This window comes from Panicum virgatum, chromosome 1K, assembly GCF_016808335.1.
Source record: "Panicum virgatum strain AP13 chromosome 1K, P.virgatum_v5, whole genome shotgun sequence".
NCBI lineage: Eukaryota > Viridiplantae > Streptophyta > Magnoliopsida > Poales > Poaceae > Panicum > Panicum virgatum.
Window position 1 is genome coordinate 41,370,563 of NC_053136.1, and position 27,492 is coordinate 41,398,054.

Below are 27,492 nucleotides of genomic sequence, written 5' to 3' on the forward strand. Positions count from 1 at the left end.
ATAGCTAGAGTTTTTTTTAGCTGGTGGTGACCATATTTGGCGGCAGCATTGGATACGTTGGGAAATGATGCTAACATAGTATACTACGAGACGCCTATTACGTGGCCTCCATTTATGTGACGCCTGCAAAAATCAGAGGCGCGATGGAAATAGGTGGAACATCGGTCTCCACTCGGAGATCACGACGGCTTTGTGTTAATATATCTGGTGGCGCAAAACAAGGCGCGAGTTACATATATATAGATGAGTATGGCCAGCTTTAGATCTATTCTAGGAAAGGAAAAGTTTTACATGGTTACAATTGATCTATTTCTAATAACAGCCTATAGATCCTAGCCGGCCATATCTCAACCATATTTGGAATACAACACATATATGTTAACACTCCCCCACAATCTAAATCTTCTCCAAGTTGAGATTGCCTTTGAACAATTCCAACTGTCACGCCGCCAGTGGTTTTGTAAACCCATCAGCCACCTGATCTCTTGTTGACACATGTTCTATTTCAAGTAATTGCCTTGCAACTCTTTCTCGAACAAAATGATAATCAACTTCAATATGTTTTGTACGTGCGTGAAATACCGGATTTGCCGAAAGATATTTAGCCCCTATATTGTCGCACCATAGCTTTGCCTTTCTTGGTGCTTGAATCCCAATTTCTAACAGTAAAATCTGAATCCACGTGATCTCTGCAGTTGCATTTGCCAACGCCTTGTACTCTGGTTCTGTGCTAGACCTTGACACTGTTGCTTGTTTTCTTGCTTTCCAGGAAACAAGATTTGATCCTAGAAAAATTGCAAACCCTCCTGTGGAGCGCCTGTCATCAAGACTTCCAGCCCAATCTGCATCACTGAAACCACTAACTAGAAGTGACGTTGTTTTACCAATCTTCAAGCCAAGCCTTGTTGTGTGCTTTAGATATCTCAAGATTCTTTTGACTGCAGCCCAATGAACAGTAGTAGGTGCGTGCAAAAACTGACATACTTTATTAACAGCAAAAGAGATATCAGGCCTTGTTAAAGTCAAGTACTGCAATGCACCAACCATGCTTCTATACTGAGTAGCATCATTTGGACCGAGTAGATCTCCTTCATGGACCAAAAGCTTCTCTGAAGTAGACATAGGAGTAGCGACAGGTTTACAATCACTCATTCCAATTCTTTTTAATACATCTGAGGCATACTTTTCTTGCATCAAAATCAGACCATCGGATACCTTATTTACCTCAATTCCAAGAAAATAATGCAGATCACCTAGATCTTTTAGAGCAAACTCTTTGTTAAGATCACTGAGCAAAGCTGAAGTTGCACTTGGTGTTGAACTAGCCACAATGATGTCATCAACATAAACAAGTACATACATACTGATGTTACCTTTATTATAAAAGAACAGAGATGTGTCTGCCTTAGATGATTTGAAACCCAAGTCTTGTAACTTCATACTAAGTCTGGAATACCATACTCTTGGTGCTTGTTTGGGTCCATATAAAGCCTTGTCGAGCCTGCACACATAACTTGGCAAAGATTTGTCCTCATACCCAGGTGATTGCTTCATATAAACTTCCTCTTCTAGTAAACCATGTAAAAAGGCATTTTGAACATCTAGTTGACGAAGACTCCAACCTCTTGACACGGCAACAGAAAGAATAACTCTAATTGTCGCTGCCTTAATCACAGGACTGAAAGTATCTTCATAATCTATCCCATACCTTTGCTTGAAGCCTTTAGCAACAAGACGAGCCTTGTACCTGTCAAGACTTCCATCTGCCTTTCTCTTTATCTTATACACCCATTTACAGTCAATAATATTAGTGCCCTTTTTTGGAGGTACAAGATGCCAGGTCTTATTTTTCATCAAAGCAGAGTATTCTAGATCCATAGCATCTTTCCAATTCTTATCTTCTAAAGCTTCATTTATATTATGTGGTTCCCCTGATGATGTAAAACACCCATATCTAATAGTGCCATCAGTATATACCTTTGGTTTGTGAATTCCAGCTTATAGACGTGTCCTTGGCCTTGAATCATCAGGTGCAGTAGGCTGTACAATTTGGGACGCAGCTCCCTCGGCCATAGGCGATCCCGGTGCTGGCGGTGGCAAATCCTCTGTGGGATCAGCGCCGGTCGGGTCATAGGAATCAGGCGCAGAAGATTCTGTCTGCTGCCCAAGCTCGGTCGGCGACGTGGCTTGATTTGGTTGATCAGAGATGCTGGACGGGAGAGCAGACACGCGTGCTGGCGACGCGGTTTCTGCACCGCCTGTATCTGCTGAGTCCACATCGTTTCCTGCACACACTTCGTCACATAGATTATTAGAATCAAACATGTGATCACCCATTAGTTCTCCCCCTTGATCAGATGGTATTGGCTGGAGATCAGATGGAAGGAGAGAAATTTCCTGACGAAGTCGAGCTCCTGCATTTGGATGAAGTTGTGAGAAAGGAAAGACATTCTCATCAAAGGTGACGTCTCGAGATATGTAGACCCGGCCTGTGGAAGGATCTAAGCACTTAAAGCCTTTGTACGAGGGATTATAGCCAAGAAACACACACTGCTTAGAGCGAAACTGAAATTTATGTGTGTTATAGGGACGTAGATGTGGCCAACATGCACAACCAAACACTCTAAGAGAAGAATAGTCTGTTTTTTGTTGAAACAGACGTTCAAGGGGCGTGTCATAATTTATGACTCCACTAGGAGTTCGATTAATCAAATAAGTGGCAGCTACAAAAGCGTCTTCCCAATATTTAAGAGGGATTGAGGCGTGAGCAAGGAGAGCTAAACCGACCTCAATAATATGCCTATGTTTTCGTTCTGCAGCCCCGTTTTGTTGATGAGCGTGAGGACATGATACAAGGTGAGATATCCCGACACGCTCAAAAAAGGAGTGAAGCTTCTGATATTCACCCCCCCCCAATCAGTTTGCATGGCAATAATTTTTTGATTAAAGAGTCTCTCGACAAGGTTTTGAAATTCATTGAATTTCTAAAAAACTTCAGATTTATGCTTGATAAGATAAATCCACACATATTTGCTGTAATCATCGATAAAGCTAACATAATATTTGTTCTTTCCAACCGAATTAGGTGGAGGGCCCCAAACATCTGAAAACACAAGCTCCAAAGGTTTACTAGAAACACTATGTGACTTGGGATAGGCAAGCGGATGACTCTTTGCCTTTTGATAGGCATCACACACCGACTCTTTATTTGATTCATCTAAACAAGGAAGATTATTTGTGCTAATAACTTTAGAAACAATGGGGGCAGAAGCATGACCCAAACTATTGTGCCATCTTTCGAAAGATGGTTTGACAACTCCAAAGGCTTGCTTTATGGCGGGTAGAGGAAGAGGGTAAAGACCCTTGCGGCATGACCCCTTAAGGATGGTGTTCTTCGTTGCCTGATCCTTGATCAAAAAATAATCAGGGTGAAATTCAAGGAAAGTAGAATTATCTTTGGTGAGGTGATGAACTGAAACAAGATTTTTAGTGGCCTTTGGAACATGAAGAATATTGTTTAGATGTAAATTGCGAGTTGGGGTGTGAACTAATGAATGACCAATATGTTTGATTTCCATACCTGCGCCGCTTGCTGTATGAATCTGGTCACTTCCATGATACTTGTCACGAACGGCGAGCTTCTCAAGATCACTAGTGATATTGTCTGTAGCACCAGAGTCCATGTACCAGTTTTGATCCATGGAATAAAGGCTCATTGTAGCAGCAACATGGCGTTCCTCTGGAACATAGTTTTCATCAAACCTGTGCCAACAGTCAATCGCCGTGTGTCCCATCTTGAAGCAGACCTGACAGATTGGGCGCCCATTGTTGTCGTGGGTTGCAGTTGGGCCCGTGGGGAAGCTCCTGCGTTGCTGATTTTGCCATAGTGGCTACTGCTGCCCACGGCCACGGCCACCAGCGCTACGGCCGGAGTTCTGCCGTCCACCTCGGCCATGATTTGGGCCACACATTTGCTGGCTCCCACCACGGTCGCCGCCTCTTCCTGCTGAATTCGTTGATGACGATGAACTGATGCCAAGCTGCAACTCTAATCTAGTCTCAAAGCTCAAAAGTTGGGAGTACAATTCTGAAGGAGTAACAGGTTCTAGTCTAGTTACAAGAGCAGAAACTAGAGGATTGTACTCAAGATCAAGACCGTTGCAGATATACATCACCAGTTCCTCATCGTCAAGGGGTCTTCCTGCTGCAGCCATCTCGTCTGCAAGCCCCTTCATCTTGCCATAGTATTGGGCAACAGTCATGTTGTCCTTCTTCGTCGTGGCGAGGGCAAGACACACATTAGTAGCACGTGCTCGCGTGTGAGAGGCGAACATGTCGGTGATGATCTTCCATGCTTCAGCGGCGGTTCTTGCAATGGCGACTTGTGCCAGGATATCCCTGGACAGGGAGGTGAGAAGAAATCCTAGGACTTGTTGGTCCGTGGCGAACCATTCGTCGTAGGCTGGATTGGAAGCCTTAGTGATCTTGCCGTCGCTCTGCTTCTCATCAATTTCTTCAGATGGAGCGACGACTTTGCCGTTGACATACCGCTCCAGTCTTGCGCCTCGTAAGATCTCAAGAACTCGCGCCGACCACATACCGTGATTTTGGCGAGTGAGTTTCTCTGTGACTTGAACACCAAGGAGAGGATTTGATGACGAGTTTGAGGACGCCATTGCTAGGATGATTAACCCTAGGCTCTGATTACCATGTAGAAATCAGAGGCGCGATGGAAATAGGTGGAACATCGGTCTCCACTCGGAGATCACGACGGCTTCGTGTTAATATATCTGGTGGCGCAAAACAAGGCACGAGTTACATATATATAGATGAGTATGGCCAGATTTAGATCTATTCTAGGAAAGGAAAAGTTTTACATGGTTACAATTAATCTATTTCTAATAACAGCCTATAGATCCTAGCCGGCCATATCTCAACCATATTTGGAATACAACACATATATGTTAACAACGCCAACGCACATCATTTTACTTCTTCCTGAGCACATGCAGATTCAGCAAAATTCCTGTTAGCCAGCAGGTTCGAAGGATGCTTGAGCCTTGCAGAGTAACGAATATGGATGGGGATACACTGAAAGCCTGGGAAAATGGTCGCAATAATGTTGTTATTACCTTATGCTACTAACAATACAAGAGGAAAGAGGAAATAAAGTATCTTAGCATACATAGGATTTCCCTGTATATATGTTGTTGTTTTTTTGGTTTGCATAGATATGGGATGGGAGGATATGTAAAGGATAGTATTATAACCTGGAAAACAAAGAGGAATGTAAAATAATTACCTGGCTATCTGCTAGGATAAGATCAATATGCTGCAGAGGCCCATCATGATTGAGGCCTCTGAATTCCCATTTCTGAATGACGCGTACAAAAATTGTTTTCAATCGATCTTTTGGGGTCAAGGAAGATAAAGGACTGTGAGATATCCTCCCCTACGTGCAGAGAAATAGAACATGTTCAGCGGCAAAAATTTAGGCAAAATATTGTGAGAGTTGACATTTGTTTGTAAGGGTTGTACACCTTCGGAAAAATGCACAGACAATGGAGAATGCAACAATTGAGCAATTTCTGTTTGAGTTGTGGAGGTTACCTTTCGATTGGATGTCACTTTGTTGTTTGTGGATTTATTGATTTGAAAACCTCTTTATAGACAACATTCTTTGTTGTGTCACTTAAACAACCATTGTCGTCTTCAATAAGTATTTTAAGTCCTTTTTTTGAAGTTACTCGAGAGACAGCCACATATAATTGCCCGTGTGTGAAAACCGGCTTTTTTAAGTAGACACCCACATTTTCCAGGGTCTGTCCTTGGCTCTTATTGATTGTCATGGCATAACAAACTTTTACTAGGAATTGCCGGCGTTCCATCACAAAAGGCAGCTTCAAGTTTTTAAGAATAAGACTGATCCTTGGTATCAAAACAGACTGCCCAGCATGAGTACCAGTTAGTATTTCAGCTTGTATGACTTTGCTGCCTAAACATGTAATAACAAGCCGGGTTCCATTGCAAAGACCAATAGACTGATTGAGATTTCTGAGTAACATTATTGGAACTCCTTCTTTCAGGATTAATTCATGGCATGGGAAGTTGTTTCCATTTAAAGAATTTAGAAACTCCACTGGGTATAAAAGGTCAAAGGAATCATGACTCCCGGGGGCTTTTACAATTCTGTCACAACTGAGATATTGCTTTCCCTCCCCTGGTAGGAGATCTACAATGAAATTATTTATTTCATCAACTAAATCATTAGTTGGCGTAAGAATTGCACGTCCCTTTAGGTAGGATACATCACGATATCTGGAATGCAAGTCTTCATAAACAAAACTAACAATAGATGACATGCTGTCTTCACTAGGTTTGAGAAGGAGATCATCAGGTATCTTAATCCACATACTCTCTGTCTCACCTTCTTTTGCAAATGATTCTATGTTGCCCTCACCAATATCAAGTACCCATTTACTAAAAGAAGCTAGTTCATGATGTGATTCCGAATCTAACCCAGCAGATCTGAGGCGCATATTTGTATGCAGTTGTAAAACTGTAATTGATGCCCATAAATGAGAATTCATTATGGCTGCATTTACTATCTGCTCTCGGGTGCCATTTTCTATAACAGGAAGTATTTGTTTGAAATCGCCACCTAGGACAACAACCTTGCCACCAAAAGGCATGTTCTTTGCTTCTTCTGAATGTGCGGATAAGTGATCACGAAAAGTCCTGTCTAGCATGGTTCTTAAGGCGTCGCCTAGTCGTCCAGGCGCTCAAAAATCCAAGGCGTCCGCCGACGCCATGCCAAAAGAGAAGCAAACTGAGAGGGAGGGTGAGGGAGGAGGGAGAGGAAGAGGAGGGGAAGGATTTCGATGATCTGCGGGGGAAGGGGAACAAGAGGGAGGGGGTGGCGGCCTACCTGAGCATGGTGAGGAAGGTGGGAGAGGGAGCGCCGACGAGCTTCAGCGGCGCGAGGGCCTGGCGACGGCGCGCGGGTCCGATAGTGGTGTCGCGCGGGGCCGGCGGCGGCGTCTGGCGGAGCAGCAAGGGCGGGCCTGCGGCGGCGTCGGGCGGAGGAGCGACGGCGGGCCGGCAGCGCGAAGGGAGAGGGAGAGCTGAGAGGGCAGAGTGCTGGGCAGAGGGCAACGGCGGCGCGGATGAGGAGCTCATCGAGTGGGAGAGGGTTCTGGAGGGTGGAGATGCTATTGTTGGGCTGGGCCTAACTGTTGGGCTGAGCAGCAGCCTGTACCTTGCCCTCTTCTTTGCCTTTTTTACTCTTTTTATTTCCTATTTCTTTTCATTTCCTCCCTGTGGCACATGGGTAAGGCGTCGCCTTGCTCGCCTAGGCATCCGCCTAGGCGTCGCCTCGCCTTGCAGACGGGGTCGCTCGCCGTGCCTCGCCTTAACGCTTTAAGAACTATGCTGTCTAGGCTTTCTAATGCCATACGGTGTGTCATTAAAGCCTCATCCCAAATAATTAGTGAGGTTTTTTCAATCAGTTCAGCTAGCATTGAACCTCTTTTAATGTCACAGACAGTTCCTTCATCAAGGTCACAAGGTATTCTGAAGCGTGAGTGTGCAGTACGGCCTCTAGGAAGCAGCAAGGAGGCAACACCCGACGAAGCAACAGTAAGCACAATTTTCTGGTGTGCTTTTACGTATTTCACTATTACATTCCATAGGTAAGTTTTCCCAGTTCCCCCGTACCCGGACAAGAAAAAGAATCCAGGTTTGTTATTAAGGACACAATCTGTTATGCTGTAGAATGCAGCTAATTGTTTGTCATTCAAACTGACATATCTGTTTCAGCTTTTATTAATAATTCTGGGCCATTGTATGAGAGTTCCTCTTCTATTAAACGGTTGCCAGACCCAGAATTAAATGTGCCTTGTCTAGCTGGAAGGTTATAGTCTCTTATTCAGCCGCCATTCTTTTCAAACAATGATGAAAGATAATCTATAAGTAAATCTTTAAGATTATTTTCAGGAACGTAGAAACGAGGATTTCCAACAGATTCACGTATCTGGAACTGAATATCATCAGCAAGAACCCTCCAAACTTTTTCAAAGAATGCATACTCATCGTTAACTTCACATAATAGTAGCATTGTAACAAATAGTTGCCTGAGTTGGGAAGAAGTAGCCCAAGCAGCGGCTTCATCAAAAGCATCATACCATTCTAGATCATTGCCTAGGAGGCCTCTAGCATTGCATGCCTCTTTAAATGTCGGGTATGTACGACCATTATATGTTCTAACATCCTCATAACTTTGTGCACATCTAACGGTCATCAATAGCATTCTAAGATAGTACCTCTCCCCAACAGATGGGTGCACATAGTATAAACGGCCGATTTTATGCCCGGACTTGCGTGGTTCCCATACTCTCTTATCTTTCACCCAGCACCACTTTGTAGGAAATTCAAGGTATGTTAGATGCCGGCCAGCTAGGTTTGCCTTATTGCATTCAAACCACTTTGTTAGCATTGTTCGCCGCAAGAATTCACTATTTACGATCTCAGCCATGTTTGCATTTTCATCGTATAAAATATTATTCTCATCGGGTAGATGTATAGGCATTCTTTCAACTGCTGGGTAGTGCCTATGGATATCAAATCCGAATACACACCAGCATGCATCCTGCTCGCAAATGTAGCGGCAGTCTAAGTATTCTTTCACTTCATTTCTCGTTTGTGTTTCTTTGTCGAGAGGAACTTCTTCCCCATTTCTTATTTTTTGTAGGTATGCTTTGCTACAATCAGGGCCTTTTGTGACATATTTAAATAGGTACTAGAAAGGCGTCGCGGCATTGCCGCACTGGCCAGTAGAGGACCCTTTGATTAAGTTTTTGATTCATATAAGAGTGAGGCTTTGATGCCATGGGCAATAATTGTTTATCTGGAGATGCATTTTGTAACCACTTGAAGATATTGGTTAGCTTATTTTTGTAGGCTATTTTTTGGGCAACAAATAGTCCATGAACACGTTAGTATAGTTCGTTAAAAAAGAAAAATAGAAGTGGAGTTGATCTATGTAGGAGAAGAAAGATTCATTGCACAGTACAAATGAAACAGTAACATTAAAATGATGTTGATGGAAACACTATAGCTAGCGTAAGTAATTGGTGAATTATTGAGTCAGATTAATACTGGCTAAGCTAGTAATTTGGCAGATCCATGGCTTGCTCGTCTTGTTATTATTTTTTTTTCTGAATCCGCTGTTTGCAGGGTATGATGAGGAGGTTGGTGTTCAGGACAATACATTAGGGTCGTGTAGGTTTTGAAAACCAGTCTATCATGTCTTTCTGCCATTTTGTCATGTATCAGCAAATTTTCTGGGCAGGATATCAGAGAGAACCCAGTGTCCCTGAGTCTCCAATGTGTGGCTTCAGTGCACTGTCAGTCAAAGTCTTCTAGCAATCTGGTAAGTTGGCTCTAGTTAGCTGGTTATCGTTTTTTTTAAACAGTCAATAAGCAATGGTGTTTTTGAAGTTTTAAGCTATATCTTGTCCATTGCAGATGTCCCTATCTGTGGTAGAGATATTCTGGGAGATCTCAGGCTTAAAAGAGGTTGTTAAAGCCCACACATAAGTCTCTTTACATCTCACAGATGATGTGTTCATAGATCATTAGATGGCAAATGTTTACACACATGTGCAGGGAAAATGCTCTAACATTGAAGTAACTAAATATCCATGATTGAAATTGTATGAGATCATATGGTAAAGCCATGAAGGGAATGGATTTCAAGCTTGATTTTAAGGGGGAACTAGTACAACTTTTGACAAAATTCAAAAGCAGCAAGCTAGATCAGACAAGTATCTAGACATGCCATTTAGTTTCCACAGGCCACATGCTTTGGCTTGCAGATATCACAAGTTTAGCTTGCACAACTACTATGTACAAAACATCAGTGCACAGATCACATGTTTGGCTTGCAAAACGATTTGTCTATGCTAGGAATAGTCAATACCATCCATGAGCACATTGATTTTCTTGGTGTGAAAATGATCTTGCATCCATGTATGGCCATGCGTGGCACTCAGTGTGCAGCAGCTAGCCATTCCTACTTGGGCACGGCAACTTGTCTCCTGTCTTGGAGCATCTGCAAAGTCAATCATGCATTAAATCTGCCTGGACATCTTTTAAAAGGTATGAGATCAAAACTGGTAAAAAAACAGGGCTGCTCCTGCTCAGTTCAAGGTAAAAACACTATGCTATTACTGCATATATACATGCTCAATGTTGAATGGAAGATGCATGCACATGCCAAGGACAGATAGGTATAAATAAGGTTTCTAGATATAGTCATGCTGGGCAGATGATAGATACTTGTAGTTGTGGCTTACCAATCAGACTTTGTTATAGTCATTCCCTCTAATTTCCTGCAAATGATAGGTACTTGTAGGTTACCAATGTGGATTCCTGGGTCACTTAAATTCCATTTGTTGCCTCACTAAAAAACAAAGCAATAATCCAACACCTCCAAATGTCAACAGCCATGTGCAACAACATTAAGGTTGAAGCAGCTCACATTAGCTAATTTGATAGATTGGTAAGTGCAAATTCTGGGGAGACGATAGAAGGGGAAAAAATAGCACATATAAAAAGGAAATACTGCACATAAAAGATCTATAAACAGAATTATGAAATTGTACAGCACAAAAAGGAAACAATGGTTATTGGAGGCGCAATGGTTTGGGAGAAGACTCGCACCCGCCGAAAGAGGGAGGCAGTGATTATTGGACGCGCACATCGCAGAACATAGGTCAGGAACCAAATCAATTTGGGGGAAAATTAGACAAAGGACGAGCAAATGAATAACATAGGTCAGGAACCAAACCGCGGCGAGGGGCGCAGCACGGCCGCGTGAGGCCGCGGGATGGGGTCCGGCCGGGGCAGTAGGTGCCGAGCAGACCTTGGGGACCGGCCGGCCGGGCGGCACACAGGGATGAGGCCGCGGCGGGGCGACGCAATGGCTGCAGCACGGCCGCAGGCCCGCCCGCACACCCGTCTGGTCGTGCGGGAAGTGGAGGGACGGAGCAGCGAAGGACCGGAGCGGCGACACGGAGGGGCAGAGGGCCGGATGCGGACGGCCTGCGGGTGGCGGCCAGGGTTGGGCAATGGTGGAGATGGGGAATCGGCCTGGCGGCGGCGGCAGGATTTGGAGATCGCGAGGGGAGGGAGCCGGGAAATTGGTGAAGGGGTAGGGTTACGTCGATCTACTTACTAATGTAAGTGGCTCACCGGTGGGTCTCGTGGGCAAAGTTTTCACCCGATACCCGGCGCGGACGCTTGCGGCGGTCCCCGACGCCGGAGGTCGAAGAGGAGGTCCGGATCCCCGCAGGCACCACGTGGTGAGGAGGTCCCAGATCCTGCTGGATCTGGCGGGCCTGTTGAGCAGTGGTTCTATGGGGGTGGGTGGTGCCGTGGTGGCGCCTATGGCCGGTCCGGAGCAGGCTGTCGACGAGTCTGGGGCTGCGACGCCCGCGTTCAAGCCAGGATAGTGGCTGCGGCGCGGGAGGAGGATGAGGACGACGCCAGCGCGGCGCAGGATCAGGCACGCGGCCCGCTCCGTACGCTGAGCTGCAGGACGGAGGAGTCGACGAGGGACACGCTCCGCGTCGTTCGTGCCCAATCTGACGGCTGATATTTTTCCGTTGACGTGGCCCAATGAGATGCCCGGGAATAGCAGCCATTTTGTAAGTAAAAGATTTAATGAAAATGTCTTTGTTGCACCACTCGACATTTATGTGAGCTTGAAATTTTTTTAGCAGATATGGATTATAGGGGACGACCCATCTATTGTCGAGACGAACGCCTCCTTTCTGGACATATCGACCATTATTAGGCCTTTTATATATTGCAAAACCATTCTCATCAATAGTTGTCTCTTCTTGAAATTTTTTTGGGAACCCCTTTGAGCATTTTCCATTCTTCATGCAAGGACAGTTTGGGTTATCTTTTCCACAAGGACCATGGATCATATGTTCAGCAACCAAAGCATATAGAAGAGGGTCATCTTTGGGATCAGGAATTTCAGCACTTATATACTTATCAATCATCGATGCACTTGGATTAGTTGTATCGTCTGCAGTCCAAAAGATCATATGTGCATGAGGTAACCCACGTTTTTGAAATTCAACTGTGTGTAGAACTGGTTAGAGGGAAAACAAAGCAAAGTTAGATATTTATCGTTGATCAGATTAATTGTGTATTGTACTTCCAAAGAGTAAGGGGTTGTCACTTGTACCTGCAAGAATTAGGCCAAATGCTTTTCCAGCTTTTATATCAGCTAACATTTCTTCAAGTTTCATATTATAAACACGAACAACTATATCGGCTCTATGACGGTTGCTGACCAGCTTCTAGAATGCCAAGAGATATTTCAGGCCATTTGACATCACAGGTGAAAGTGACAAAGAAATCAGGGGGCCCGAAAATCCTGCAGATAGCCATCCCATCATGATAATTCTGTACCATATAGCGCCTGCCCCCAGTATGAGAGGCAGGTAACACAGTAAGCTTTCCCATCTCACTGCCATCCACACACCCCCTTCCCACAGCATCTGCTATACCTTGGAGGGTCTCACTTCTAAGACGAGATTGATTTTTGAGAATGAACCATAGCCTGTTTTTGTCAATTGCAGCACGAGCATCAATTTTGGCCTGACTTGACAAAAGGCCATAGCTTAGGAAGGGGTTAGGCTGATGACGCCTGTAATGGAATTGATACCGAAAATATTCGTGCATAGTTATAGTGTTTCGTTTTCCTTTTTTGCATTGGTCTATACCATTGTAAAGAACTCCAACTTGGAATCCACGCTCCCCATATGGAAATAACAATGGGTACTGCAGCGACATGTACGCTGGATGAAGAGCTGATATATGTCTTAACTGCCCAGATTTAGTTTGGATAATTATATCGCGTTTGAATGTATCCAGAGAAAAATCCCCAACAATAAGCATGGCAGGTTGATCGGTCGTAGGCATATTATACTGAACTGGGTCACCTTCTTGAGCTCCGACAATTCTGATAACAAATTCATCATTATCAGTTTCTAGTAAGCGGTCCCGTGCCATTCTAAATTTCTTTGCAAATGGATTATGCTGGTCAAGCATGGCAATCAAGCTCTCAATGATAGATGGTTCAAGAGATGAAGATGACCCGTCGTCAGGATGCAATGCTTTTAGACGGTTTGATACCTCATTAGCAGTGTTATAGATATACAACTGCAAGAATTTAGGCGGGCTACCATCAGGTGGTAGTAGAGAGCCTATACGATGATGGACCTGACCATTAATCTTGAAGACCGGAGGTCCCCTGCCGTCATTAACAGATCTGTCGATGTTTGCACCCATAGATGTAAAAGCAAATAGGCAGTTATATTGCCGTATATTTTTCATAAATCTCTTAGATCGGGCACCGCCGTTGTAAGTGGCTAAAGAAGCCAGAGGCTCTGGCCTAGGTTTAAAAGCAGGTATCTGAATCTTTCCCTGTTTGCAGCATAGATGGTACTCAATTCTTTTGTTATGAGAACCAGAGCTGAACATAGCTTGTTCTTGAAACCAGAATAAAGCATGACAGTAAGAGCACTCATAGTCAGGTGAGCCATAGTACGACCTATCTTTGTATGATGCTGTAAATAAGTTTTGTGGTTAATAATGTTAGCCACAAGTTGTAGTCAACATTTGTTGATAAATTATTCAGTAAGCTTAAATGTAAGGGGCTAATGAAATCATAAGACTTGCGTACCTTTTAATGCATCAATATATTTCTGGGGGAACCGGCCACAGCTAGTTGTTTGAGTTGCTATGGTTTTAGATGCTACCAAACAACAACACGATCGAAATCAAGGCGCTTGGTAAAAGGAAAATCTTCTAGGGTTACATGCATCAGCTTTGTTACCTGCATGAGCTAGTCGTTTTTGAAGCATATATTTCCTGCGTTTGGAGCGATTTTCACTGGGGTCTGAACTAATAGGTTTGTGCATGGCAGGGATCCCTAAAAACAATAAGAAATGTTACTATACCAAGTAAAAGGGCAGTTAACGGGGTATGAATGTTAACTATTTAAACTGTAAATGTATAGGTTTGGCGAAAGTAGTATAACGAATTACTACTATTGTCTTGCGAGTTGGTGCGTTTAGTGCCACTGCTCTGTGAATGCGACGGCCCTGTACGCGTAGTAAATATTATTCAGTGGTAGGAGTCAGAAATGTTAAGCGTGTGAAAAATCTGATGAAGATGTGAAGGACCAGAACCCTTTGAAAACACATACCAGGGTAAGAATAATCCCCACCGTCCATAGCAACAATAAGAAGTTGCAGAGTGTAGGTCAAAGGATAGAGTACTTTTTTTGGATCTCAAACAACGTGTGGAATCATTTGCCAAAATATTTAGGCCCTGTTTAGTTCCTTTTTCAAAAACGCAAAAAGGTGTAAACTCCCAATTTGAAGTACTAAATGAAGTCTATTTACAAAATTTTTTGCACAGATGGGTTGTAAATCGCGAGACGAATCTAATGATGCTAATTAACCCATGATTAAGCAATAATTAGTGGATGGTTACTGTAGCATCACTGTTGCAAATCATGGATTAAGTAGGCTCATTAGATTCGTCTCGTGATTTACAACCCAACCATGCAAAAAGTTTTGTAAATAGACTTCATTTAGTACTTCAAATTAGCAAGATTCTTTTTCACTTTAATGCGTTTACGGCTTTTTTGCGTTTACGGGGTGGGGGACTATCACCTTGTAGAGCAATAAATAAGTTAAAATTATATGATGCCACTGGATAATATGTTAACGTTTCAGGGTAGAAGGAAGAAAGATGTGAACCTTCTTTTTTTTTTCCTTTCTTATATAAAGTTGGAGCTCTTTCCTTCTGAAGTAGCGCAGAGGAAAGTGTAGTATTCTGGAGATAGGTTTCGTTGGACAACCAACCTGTCGAAGCATTATGGATGCAAAAAAAAGGAAAAATAATAAGATGAGTAAATTTGGTTTTCTTAAAAAAGCAGGTTGTCAGCTAAAGTACTTAAATTTAAACTATGGTGTGGGTGTGCAACAAGATAAAAGTATTGTGCATGTTATCAATGATTTAGGGCTAGAAAACTGACAAAAAAGGCATCGCGCAGCCAAGGTGGCAAACAGACAGACAAAAAAACATCGCATTCCAAAAGTTTTAAATTTGTTGTATAATGTTTCGTACACAGGAGGCAGTGGAGATATGGACCACAGATGTGAGAGATTAGGATTAGTCTAATCACGTGCAGACATATAGGAAAGGAAGGCAAAAAGGGAACATCCATTCTTTTGTCAGTGAAACGGAAGGACAATACAGTACAAACTTTAGAATGGACAGTACCAGAAGAATTTGTAGGTGCGAAAATGATTCATGACGAATTTGTAGGTGCGCAAAAAAAAAGAAAAAAAGAATCTACCAAGCCGAACTGATGTGAACAGTAAGAAAGGAAGTAGGATCTCTAAAGGGGAAAAGGAAAACGAGCCAATACCTGACCTCACAAATGGAGGAGCCGGAACACTACGCAGCTGCTTCAGTGGTTCTTGGTCGCCCCCATAGTAATCTGACCAGAAAGTAGCTTTACCGCCACCGTAGATCCAGAGAAGGGTGAGAGTAACAACAGGAAGGGAAGGGGAGGGGGCAGAGCAATCGAAGAGTACACTCACAATGGCAAATAATATGCAGGACAACCGGGAGACGAAGATATCCAGACCGATGAAGTATCTGTCCTGCAGCAACCGAGGGAAGATGGAGGGACCACTACTACAGAAAAGACCTTTTATTCTAGTTGGGAAAGGTCTTTTGTCCCGGTTTTCAACCGGAAGGCGGGACAAAAGGGTCAGGCAACCGAGACAAATGAGCACCGGGACCAAAAGGTGGCAGGCACCCCTTTGGTCCCGGTTGGTGTTACAAACCGGGACCAAAGGTCTTTTTTTCTGTTTTTTTTTGTTATTTCTATTACATTTTAGATTGAATTTTTTATTGGAATTTAAGTGGAGTATATACTGCAGTAATATAAATATATATTCATTTACTTATATAAAGTGCAACACAAAAGTCAATTACATACAAAGTACAACACAAAAGTCAATTACATACAAAGTGCAACAAAAGCTTTATTTAATTTTGTCATATTTACTCCTATTATCTATGTTTGACACGCCATCATAGTAGAATTCTCCTGCCGGGTCCAGAATCTCATGAACAATAAATCCGCACATGGCTTCTTGAATCACCAGAATTCTTTTCTCTGGTACGAGTGTGTCTCGCATTTGAGAGAGCTGTGGAAAAGTGATAATATTAATTACAACAATTTACAAAACGAGTTGCACGCAAGATAAGTTTGATAAAGTTTTGTACTTACTTCCTCCTGCCATGCGGTAAAGGTATTTTGAGGACCTATTAGGGTATGGACATTCTCTATGACATAGTATGCGCATAAATTAGTTCCTTGCGCCTGCCTCCGACACTTCAAGAGAAATAAAAGAAGTAATTAGCTATCAATGTATTCATATATACTAAAGGATATGGAACATGCAAATAAAGTAGAATCTCACCCGTACCGGAAAGTTTGTCATCCACTTTAGTTCGGCATTGAAATTATTGCCACTATGCTTTCGAATGAATTTCTTCCAAACCCTGAACACGAACCAAAATGAATAAATATAGTTGTCGATGATTTCAAAGCAATGGTGATTGAGGTGGTATAACAAGAATAAATTACTTGTTCAACATGTCGGTCAGTCTTTGTATTGGTTTGGATCTCTGCGCAATGAGTCCATAACAACCACTAAACTCTTGCCAGGATATATGTTAATTAATATCCAGTGATCTCTGCAAGATTTCATGTAGGGTTAATAAAATTCAGTTATATAGAACTAAAATAGTTATATGGCAGAAAAGACTTACCCAAAGTTATAGGGAAATGCAATGGTCGCCTTATAGTGTTGAACGCTTAAGTACTTGTACAAGTTTTTGAATGTTTCTGCAGGATTGCTCTGGAGAGTCTTGCAATTCACAACCGTTGGGTCTATGAAGCCGATGTGATAATACCTTTGTGGCATGTTTGAATCTCCATCCTACGGGATACAAAATGAAGTATGGAATCTCCATCCATAGTTATATATGGTAATGAACAAGATTTAAAGAACACAGTTACAGAAGCCACAAAGTGACGATAGAGATGTCGAGGGCGTCCTGATGGTATAGTTGTTACACTTCTTTCCAATCAAGCCATATGATGGCATCTCCGTGAAAGAAATCTTCATCTCCATTCTTTGCGCCCTACATGAAGTTGCAATCTCTCATCGCCTTCATGTACAAGTCATGTAGCCTTCGCATTTGCGTTGGTAGCAACTCCATAACATCTGGGGGGACAAGGCTGGTGCCCTCCTTATATTTCCATCTCACCACTGGAGCTATCGGATACTATTTCAGCGGATCCAAATCTTGATTCGAAACTCCTGTTATCTGATCAGTAGTGAGCTTTGTTGATTACAAGAACCCCAAAAAGCCTTGATGTTCCTGGTTTAGAACAACTAGTGGTTCTATTGACTGTTTCTGTTGGTCCCCGAGCTGTGGAACACCGGACGATGACGACCCTGATTTTTTCTTGTCGTATGATTTCTTAATCGAGCGGTCATAATCCCAAAGTGGCGGTGGCTCAATGAACTTTATCCTATTTGATTCCTTCATTCTAATAAAAAAATTTAATTTTGCAGGGTCCAGCGGTTTGTCCTGATTCTTGGCTCCGTCTTCTTTTGCTTCTTTGGCAGTGGCGGAGGAGGTAAGTCAGGAGATGGCGGCTCGACAGGAGTAGTCAACGGCTGCCTAGGAGATGAAGACGAAGGAGAGTGTTCTGGGGCAGGTCCCGGAGACTGTGGCAGAGGAGATGAATGACGATCGGGTTGCGGCGATGCCGGCCTTGATCCCTGATCGGTAGGCTTGAGGATGATGTACCGCTTGTCCCATAGTATGTAACCATGAATGGCGTCTGCTAGTGTTGTCTCCCTGTCACCTTCAGGAATATGGAGCTCGAGATTCTTCCAATCATTGCACACCTCCTCGACCCCAACTTTAGCATATCCAGCCAGGATCTCCTGCACATGGTACACCTCGCCTGGTGTGCTTGGCATGGCAGAACTGTACGCTACCATGAACCTTAAGTTTTTACTGCAAGTTTGAAGCGCACAAGGTGTCCGCTGGGTGATCTCATCCACTGGATAGTGTTGCTCGGCTGTCGTATCAATAGCGGCGATTCCCTTATCGGCAGGGAGGCCCGTGGAGGTGCAGCTGCTTTTACGTTGAGATAGGTCGGCCGCATCGACAATAGGCTCTGCAGGCGCCGCTTGCTGTTGCTGCTGCTGGCTCATTGCTAAGGCCACCTGGCGTTTAATCTCTTCTGCCATTCTTTCATCTTGTGAGAGGAGCTGTTCCTCTAGCCTTCGCAAGTGCAGGCGCTCCACGTTCTTCCTTCTATCCCGGCTTTTATATGTATCGATGTAATCGCTGAAGCCATATTTCCACGCAACCACTCTCTTGCCCCTTGTAAGCCCCGGATGTTCTGGGTTCTGAAGGGCGTATGTCAGTTCTGGAATGTGCCTTGGCTAACTGCTTGTATGGCCTCCTGTAGTCTGCGGGCCACTTGCTGAATTTTCTAACCAAAGATGCACTCACCCGTCTCTGGGTCCAATGTTCCACCATGAGCATAGTACCAGTTCTTTGAACGTTCAGGTCAGGTGATGGTCGCAGGCATGATATCTTTGTCAATTAAATCCTGCTCCATCTTCTCCCATTTTGGTTTTGCCATCTTGTACCCACCTTGCCTAAGAGTGTGATAATATACTTTCTTGGAGGCATTTTCCTTGGCCTTTTCCACGTTCCGAATCCCAAGCTCTGAAGACTTATATGCCACAAAGGAATTTCAGTGGTCCTTCTGCTTTGCAAGGTCTCCAGTAAACTCAGGCGTTTTCTCTTTCTTGATATAATTCTTCTTTAGATTCTTCTTAAATGTCTGAAGTTGTTCAGCCATTTTGCTCAGGGTCCAGCACTTAGCAGCTTCTTCTGATTCAGCCGAAACCGTGAAGTTCTTCTTCAGCTCCCGCCAGAGCCACTCCTTTTCTCTTTGAGGCACCGCATCCCTTTGCTCGCTTGGATTGTTAGCTTTTCATAACCTGAAGCTGATAGGGATGTGGTCCCGGACAAGACAACCACATTGTTTAATGTATTTCTTTGTGGCTGCTTCTGGAGCGATCGGTTCGCCATCTGGAGCCACTTCTGTTATGATAAATCGCCCTTCCAATTTCTTGGTCGGGTCTCGCTTTGTTTTTTTGGCCTGACTTGATCCAGATGGCTTCAAAAAAAAATCATATATATTCATAGTGATTACTCATTGGAAGTACGACAAATGAAAAGAATAATCGATGTTAAGATATATACGTTTGTTTCCTGGTCATCAGCATCAGCTGTTGGTTGATCAATTTCATCGCCACCGGACATATTGAGGTATATGTCGGTATTGGCGCCATCACCGGTGTCGTTGGCATGACCAGCCGCCGCGGCGCTACCGGATGCAATCATATCCATTAGAAACTGCTCATCATCCATCGCATCACGTCGCGGGTCCATCTGAACCAACTATTGAATATACAAATTGTTTTGATCAAATTATACACCTATTTATCCAAAATATTCAGAACTAAATTTCTATCTAAATTTCGAAACTAAATTTGCATACCAAATTTTGAAGGATCTAAATTTCTAACTAAATTTCCATCAAAATTTTCAAACAAAATTTCCATCTAAATTTCCAAGGATCCAACTAAATGTTCATCTAAATTTCCAAACTAAATTTCCAAGGATCAAAATTTCCATCTAAATTTCTAAACTAAATTTCTAAGGATCCAACAAAATTTTCATCTAAATTTCCAACTATCATTTCCAAACTAAATTTCCATCTAAATACATCCAAATTGAGGTTAAATTACAAACAAATTAATGCACTAAACAAATTAATGTGAATCACAACAAATTAACTTCAATTACAAAACAAATTAACTTGAATTACAAACAAATTAATGCACTAAATTTGAACCTCAAATTAATCCAAAAATTAATGCAATAAATTGAATAATAAAAAACAGTAGCCCTCAAATTGGAACCTAAAATTTGAACCAAGGTTCAAATTTTAAGTTCAATTTGAGGGCTACTTCCATCAACAAGTGCCCTGCAGGGCCGGCGCCCGCCGGCCTGCATGCCAGCGTGAGGGCTACTTCCATCACAGGGGACGACGACGCGGCGGTGCTCTGGGCAGAGCATACGTCGATGACGCGTGGGGCGGCGGCGCTCGGGGCAGACGCGGCGGCGCTCGCGGGGCGGACGACGAGGGCAGCGGTGGAGCTCGGGGCAGGACGACGCAGCGGCGGCGCAGTGGAGCGGGCTCGACGAGGATGTGGCTCGGGGGTCGAAGGGGCGGCGCGTGCTCTCGGGTGCGGACGGCGGCGGCGCGGTGCTCTGGGGGCCGGGGCCGCGCGGGGGACGACGGCAGCGCGAGGGCGGTGCGTGCAATCCATGAGGTGGCGGCGCTCGGGCCGGTGGTCGATGACGCTTCGGCGCGGTGCTCCGGGACGGGGACGACGGCGCGGCGGCGCTCCGGGGAGGGCACGATGATGGCGATCGACAAGCGGCGACTGCGGATCAAGAAAATGGCCAAGTGTGGGGTGGAGGCAGGGGAGAGGGGGCACCGGGATATATAGGATGGGGGCCTTTGGTCCCGGTTCCAGCCACCACCCGAGATCAAAGGGTCTTTGGTCTCGGGTGGTGGCTGGAACCGGGACCAAAGGCACGCCCCTTTGGTCCCGGGTGGAGCCACGAACTAGGACCAAAGGGTCTTTGGTCCCGGGTGAAGCCACCACCCGGGACCAAATGGTGTTTTGGCGGGCCGCAGCGAAAATGCGCCTGTGGCCCACCTTTAGTCCCGGCTGAATCTAATAACCGGGACAAATGAGGCCCGTTTTTCATTATGCCGCCAAAACTTTTGGCTATCAGCTTTTTTTTCGTTTCTTTTTTATTTATCCTTTTAAAATGGGCTATCAGCTTTTAATTGCGTAGAAAAAATATTGAGTCCAAAAATTATCAAAAAAAATTTCTATATTTATTTAGATTCTATATGTCCAGCAAAAATATTGCATGGCATTATGTGATAGGACTCATAATTTATATAACTTTATACATATTATAATTTTTATTTTGACCATGCAAATATGTATTAGATAATAGAAATATTTCAAACTATTGGCTTTTGAAATAAAATGAGTTTCCTCGACACATTAACGTTAAAAAAGTGATTTTCACATATAACTTAATCAATTCATGTTATTAGTCGATGTGTTGTTTTGCGAGGAGTTTGTGAGTGTCAATGTCTGAGGAGAAATTGATGCAGTACATATATAAATCAAAATTTTCAAATTCCCCATCACATGTTTATGAAATATTACATAATAATTCTAATACATCAAGGATCAGCAGATACTGGTACGGTAACAGACTTTCTCTTCACAAATGTCCCTTGATTATGATCACGGTGCAAGTATGGAGCATACTCATTGGCCAGCAGGATGCAAGGATCAGCATTGACTATGAAAGGTGGAATGTCAGCAAAGTTATTATAGTCCTCTGACAAGTCTGTCCAGTCCTCGACTCCAACGATATTTATTTTACCTGAAAGGACTATGTGTCGCTTTGGCTCATCGGTTTGCTTATTGATCCCATTCTTTGGCTTGCTAGACATGTCCTTAACGTAGAAAACCTGAGAAACATCCTGGGCTAGGACGAATGGCTCGTCTCTATACCCAAGATTATTAAGATCAACTATTGTCATACCATACTGATCTTTTGTTACTCCAGTCAGCTTCACCCACTGGCACCGAAATAAAGGCACCTTAAAATTGGGACCATAATACAATTCCCATATCTCTTCAATATAACCGTAAAATGTCTCCTTTTTTCCATTGCTGTCTGTGGCGTCCATAAGCACATATTTGTGCTTTTTTTATCTTGGGCTGCCATGTAAAATGTGTTTCCATTTATCTCGTACCCTTGTTACATTAAGATATTCCAAGACGGTCCCCTAGACAACAAGAACAGTTGTTCACCAATATCCATGTTATGCATTAGATGTCTCCGCAACCAGCTGTCGAAAGTGTCGATGTGTTGACGTGTAATACATGTCTTAGACTTTTCTGGGAATTCCGAGTTTAGAATCTTCTTATGTTCCTCAATATACGGATCCAACAAGGATGATTGTTGAAGAACCACGTAATGCAGTTTTTTGAACGAGTCATCATCTGTGCAGACATGAGATTTTTTCCCTAGTGTGCCCTTTCCATTTAGTCTCCCCTCGTACTGCGATTCAGGGACCCCAATTGGTTTAAGATCATCAATAAAATCAACACAAAAGTCAATAACCTCCTCTGTTCCGTACGCACTGGCGATGCTTCCTTCTGTACGAGCACAGTTACGAACACATTTCTTTAGTACACCCATGAACCTCTCGAAGGGGAACATGTTGTGTAGAAATACAGGTCCGAGGATATCAATCTCTTTCACAAGGTGCACTAGAAGATGTGTCATAATGTTGAAGAATGATGGTGGAAATATCAGCTCAAATCCAACAAGACACTGTACCACATCGTTCTGCAGCTTTGTCAGATTGTCTGGGTCAATTATCTTTTGAGAAATTGTGTTGAGCAAGGCACATAGCTTCATGATGGTTAACCGCACGTTATCAGGCAAAATCTCCCGCAACACAATGGGAAGAAGTTCAGTCATAAGCACGTGGTAGTCGTGAGACTTTAGGTTTGTCAATTTCTTGTATTGCAAATTTAGGATTCCTTTTATATTCGATGAGTATTCAAACATGCTTTTCTTTTCTTTTTTCTAAGAGTATAGCTAGCAGGACTTAAATAGTGTCGTCCATTGTCTCGCTTTTCAGGATGTAGGGCATCTCTGTCTTCCATTCGTTGCAATTCCTGACGTGCTTCTAGTGTATCTTTATTCTTTTCGTACACTCCCAAGAATCCTATCAGGTTGACGCAAAGATTCTTTGTGAGGTGCATCACATTAATTGTATGATGAACATCTAAGACTTCCCAATATGGTAGCTCCCGAAAAATAGACTTTTTCTTCCACATGGGCGCCAATCCATTGTTGCTCGGAACAGGTTGGCTACCTGGTCTCTTTCCAAATACTACTTCTAGATCTTTGACCATTTCCAAGACGTCGCTGCCAGTACGGTGCTTCGGTTTTGTTCGGTGGTCCGCCTGCCCTTTGAAATGCTTGCCTTTTCTTCGTACCTGATGTCTGACGGGAAGAAACCGACGATGACCCATGTATACACACTTTCTGTAGTGAGTCAACCATATACTATCGGTATCCTCCAAACAGTGTGTGTAGGCTCTATATCCCTTGTTTGATTGTCCCAACAGGTTACTACGAGAAGGCCAGTCATTGATGGTTACAAACAACAATGCCCGTAGGTTGAAGTCCTTTTGTTTGTATTCGTCCCACATCCGTACACCTTCTTTACGCCATACCAATAACAGTTCCTCGACCAATGGTGTTAAGTACACATCGATGTCATTTCTGGGCTGCTTTGGGCCCGGGATAAGTATAGGTATCATGATGAATTTCCGCTTCATACATAGCCATTGTGGAAGATTGTATATGCATAAAGTGACATGCCAAGTGCTGTGCCCATTGCTCATCTCACCGAAAGGATTCATGCCATCCGTACTCATACCGAACATTATGTTTCTCGAATCCAAGGCAAAGTCAGTGTACGTTCTATCTATTTTTCTCCACTGTGACCCATCCGCTGGGTGTCTCAACATTGAGTCTTGCTTGCGTTCCTCTTTGTGCCATCACATCAACTTAGCATTATCTTTATTTCTAAACAGACTCTTCAAACATAGTATTATAGGTGAGTACCACATGACCTTGGTGGGAACTCTCTTCCGGGGACGCTCCCCTTTGACGTCCACAGGATCATCTTTTCGGATCTTGTAACGCAATGCACCGCATACGGGGCAAGCATCCAAATTCTCGTAGTCACCTCGATAGAGGATGCAGTCATTGGGACATGCATATATCTTCTGCACCTCCAATATTAGAAGGCAAACAAGCTGTTTCGCTTCGTATGTTGTGCTAGGCAATTTATTGTCTTTAGGAAGCATTTTTTAAAAAGTTTTAGTAATTCACCAAATCCCTTGTCTAATACACCATATGTTGCCTTCCATTGTAGCAACTCCAGTGTGGTGTCAAGTTTTTTCAACCCATCCTCACATCCTGGGTACAACAATTTGCGATGGTCTTCTATCATCTGTTGGAACTTTAGCCTCTCTTTTTCACTCTCACAATCTTCCCGCTCACCGCACAATGCCTACCCAAGCTCGTCGGTGGGCTCATTTTCTGCTGCATCTGCTTCAGGCTCTTCCATGGCAGTATCATCGTCAAAGGCACCGAATCCAGCATGGATTGGAATTTGGGCATCATCATAATCTACTTCTTCATTGTCTTCAATCATAACACCCTTTTCTCCATATTTGGTCCAACATAAGTATTTGGGCATGAAACCATGACGGAAAATGTGACTGTGAAGGGTTGTTCTAGAGGAATAATCTTTATTATTCTGGCAGTGTAAGCATGGGCAACACATGAAACCATTCTGCTTGTTTAACTCGGCAACATTCAAAAAATAATGCAAGCCATCAATGAACATTTTGGTACGCCGGTCAGCTTTGTACATCCATTGCCAGTCCATCTGCATTGTTTGAATAATATGAATAGAAAAATAAATGGTCCAAAGTAATAACATTACTTATACACCACGATTAATTAAAAGGTCTACATAATCCATCACACAAACATAATAATTTAAATGGTCCAAACTAAAATAATAGCAAATACAATACATGCATGCTAATACAAACTACTCACGAGACCTATTGACCGAGGCCTCGTGAACCGCCTCGTGAAGTCTCTCCACATTACGGTCAAAATCTGCTAGACCTGACGCTTCACGCCTTGCATTATATCGAGCCATCAACTCGCGATCGTCATCCGTACCATTTAGTTCGACATTAAATTCACGCTGAAATTTGTGATTTTCTCGACCAAGTTCAAAGCATTGAAATGCTCTCTTAACCCAACGACGAATACGACATCTCAGAAGTCCAACATGCTTCTCAAGTTGGAACTCAAGAGAATGTCCAGTGGGCTCCAGTTGATTGTGTACCGCCGCCCGAGCGGACGCACGACGCTCCAATGTACTCACAGGTGGCAAACTCATACTCTCTGCACTTATCTTTACAACAATATAATGAAGACACATACAAAATACAACTAATTATTTATAATACAATAAAAAATTAATAAAATGCTAAATAGTCATATTGTAATATATACATACTCACATTGTAATATATATACTCTTATTGTAAACAAAAATCTAGTTTTAATTTGTAATAATAATATGAACTCTCTATACATGAAAAATCATACATCAACTCTCTATACAAGAAAATTACACATCAACTCTCTATACTCATCTAGATAAACTAAAACAAGTAAATCTATCTATATATGCACAGCTAAAAGTACCACACACATTTGAGTTCAAATGGTATAAAAATAAAGAAACTTTCACAATTAAACCTCTCATTTCTCTATTTCTAAACAATGAAAACTGAGCTAAACAAGAAATAAATGATGAGAAGAACAAGCTCATAACCTTTATAGCTGTTGAATGGACAGCGAATCAAAGAGTCTTCACAAATCGTGGACAAAATGGGCAAGAACTCCCCCCACCCGAGCTAAGCACAGCAAGAACACTGAGCTGAATGGCTCGGGTGGGGGGGGAAGAAAGGGGATATATGCCGGGGCTCTTTTGTCCCGGTTGGAACTACCAATCGGGACCAAATCCCCTCCATTTGTTCTGGTTGGTGGCTCCATCCGGGACGTCTCCGGGCCTTTGGTCCCGGTTGGAGCCACCAATCGGGAAAAATGGAGGGGATTTGGTCCCGGTTGGTGGATCCAACCGGGACAAAAGGCCCCTACCCCCCTGCCCCGGCTAGCCGTTGGACCCGGGACTAAAGCACTCTTTGGTCTCGGGTCCAAAGGCAGCCGAAACAAATGACTTGGACCAAAGGTCTGTTCTGTAGTAGTGGACAATTGCTATTAGATATGCAAATCCAAGAGTCGTCCTTAGCAGTAGCTTGATAGGGGAAAACCACCTGACGGAAGCCGTCCGCGTGAGGCTAGCAGTGAATCCGAAGAGGTAAAAGAGCGAAGGTTTGGAGAAATCAGGGGGAGTGCAAGGGAAACTGGGCTCAGCAAGAGCGTCGACAATGGCGTGCAGAAGCGAAGAGGGATTCAGGTGAACGGAGATGAAAGAGTGGATGGGGGCTGTGGCACGACTGAGGAAGCAGATGCAGCGGTTCACAGGCGGTACAGTGTGTGAACCAAAGGAAAAAACAAGACACGGCTGTGAAACTGGAATGTGAAAAAGGAGCTAGAACTTGTTGACCAGCTGAGCTCGCAGCAGAGAAACAGTAGTACAGTGTGTGAACCAAAGGGGGAAAAACAACAAGACACGGCAGTGAGACTGCAGTGTGAAAAGGGAATGAGAACATTGGCTGTGTTTGGTTCGTGAAAAAGTTTGGATTTTGATACTGTAGCACATTTCACTATAATTTAACAATTAATGTCAACTTATGAACTAATTAGGCTTGAAAGATTCATCTTGTATGGAATAATCATACTAATGTAATTAGTTTTTTTTCAGCTGCATTTAATGCTTTATGCATGTTTCGAAGATTCGATACGACGGGTACTGTAGGAAATAATTAGGCTTAAAAGTTTCATAGGCTAAGTGGGCTTAAAACATTAATCTCATATGAATCAGTTAAACTGTGTTCGAAGGTTCGATACGACGGGTACTGTAGGAAATAATTAGGCTTAAACTTTTCATGGACTAACTGGGCTTAAAACATTAATCTCATATGAATCTATTAAACTATGTAATTAGTTTTTTTCCAAATGCATTTAGTAGTCCATGCATGAGTATGAAGATTCGATGTGATAATTAGTATCCAATCATGGACTAATTAGGCTTAAAAGATTCATCTCGTATGAAATAGTTATGCATGTTCCATGCATGTGCTCGAAGATTCTATGTGCTATGTAATTAGTTTTTTTCAGCTGCATTTAATGCTTCATGCGTGTTTTTGAAGATTCGATACGACGGATACTATAGGAAATAATTAGGCTTAAAAGTTTCATGGACTAACTGGGCTTAAAATATTAATCTCATATGAATCCGTTAAACTGTTTGAAGATTCGATACGACGGGTACTGTAGGAAATAATTAGGCTTAAAAGTTTCATGGACTAACTGGGCTTAAAACAT

General features: G+C 43.1%; 2 protein-coding genes, 1 long non-coding RNA gene and 1 other non-coding gene across 7 annotated transcripts in view; all 4 read right to left on the bottom strand.

The window, feature by feature from the left end:
- LOC120655359 overlaps positions 1 to 19,635 on the bottom strand; it is an 84,773-nt gene extending 65,138 nt beyond the window's left edge. The window contains exons 1-3 of the mRNA XM_039933122.1: positions 19,468 to 19,635; positions 15,521 to 15,758; positions 14,847 to 14,951 (exon numbers count right to left, since the gene is read on the bottom strand). Coding sequence (XP_039789056.1) covers positions 14,847 to 14,951; positions 15,521 to 15,758; positions 19,468 to 19,635 — 511 coding nt within the window. The remainder of the gene's footprint in view (positions 1 to 14,846; positions 14,952 to 15,520; positions 15,759 to 19,467) is intronic.
- LOC120658243 lies at positions 4,058 to 4,196 on the bottom strand. Its single transcript, XR_005668563.1, has one exon. It is a non-coding gene; the product is annotated as a small nucleolar RNA Z247 (small nucleolar RNA).
- On the bottom strand, positions 9,725 to 11,392 carry LOC120708667. Of its 3 annotated transcripts, none has more exons than XR_005689416.1 (2): positions 11,254 to 11,392; positions 9,725 to 10,462 (listed from the first exon to the last, which is right to left on the bottom strand). It is a non-coding gene; the product is annotated as an uncharacterized LOC120708667 (long non-coding RNA). The 3 variants fall into 3 exon arrangements; XR_005689415.1 differs by having other exon boundaries at positions 11,237 to 11,392; XR_005689414.1 differs by lacking the exon at positions 11,254 to 11,392 and adding an exon at positions 10,723 to 11,184.
- On the bottom strand, positions 11,863 to 14,193 carry LOC120708581. 2 transcript variants are annotated; one of them, XR_005689390.1, is made up of 4 exons: positions 14,127 to 14,193; positions 13,916 to 14,011; positions 12,260 to 13,834; positions 11,863 to 12,163 (listed from the first exon to the last, which is right to left on the bottom strand). XR_005689390.1 is itself a non-coding variant. In XM_039993928.1 (3 exons), exon 3 carries the CDS (start codon positions 13,558 to 13,560, stop codon positions 12,352 to 12,354), a length of 1,209 nt encoding a protein of 402 aa, XP_039849862.1. In that variant the 5' UTR covers positions 13,561 to 13,834; positions 13,916 to 14,011; positions 14,127 to 14,193; the 3' UTR covers positions 11,863 to 12,351. The 2 variants fall into 2 exon arrangements, 1 of the variants encoding a protein (XP_039849862.1); XM_039993928.1 differs by having other exon boundaries at positions 11,863 to 13,834.
- Positions 19,636 to 27,492: the final 7,857 nt, after the last annotated feature.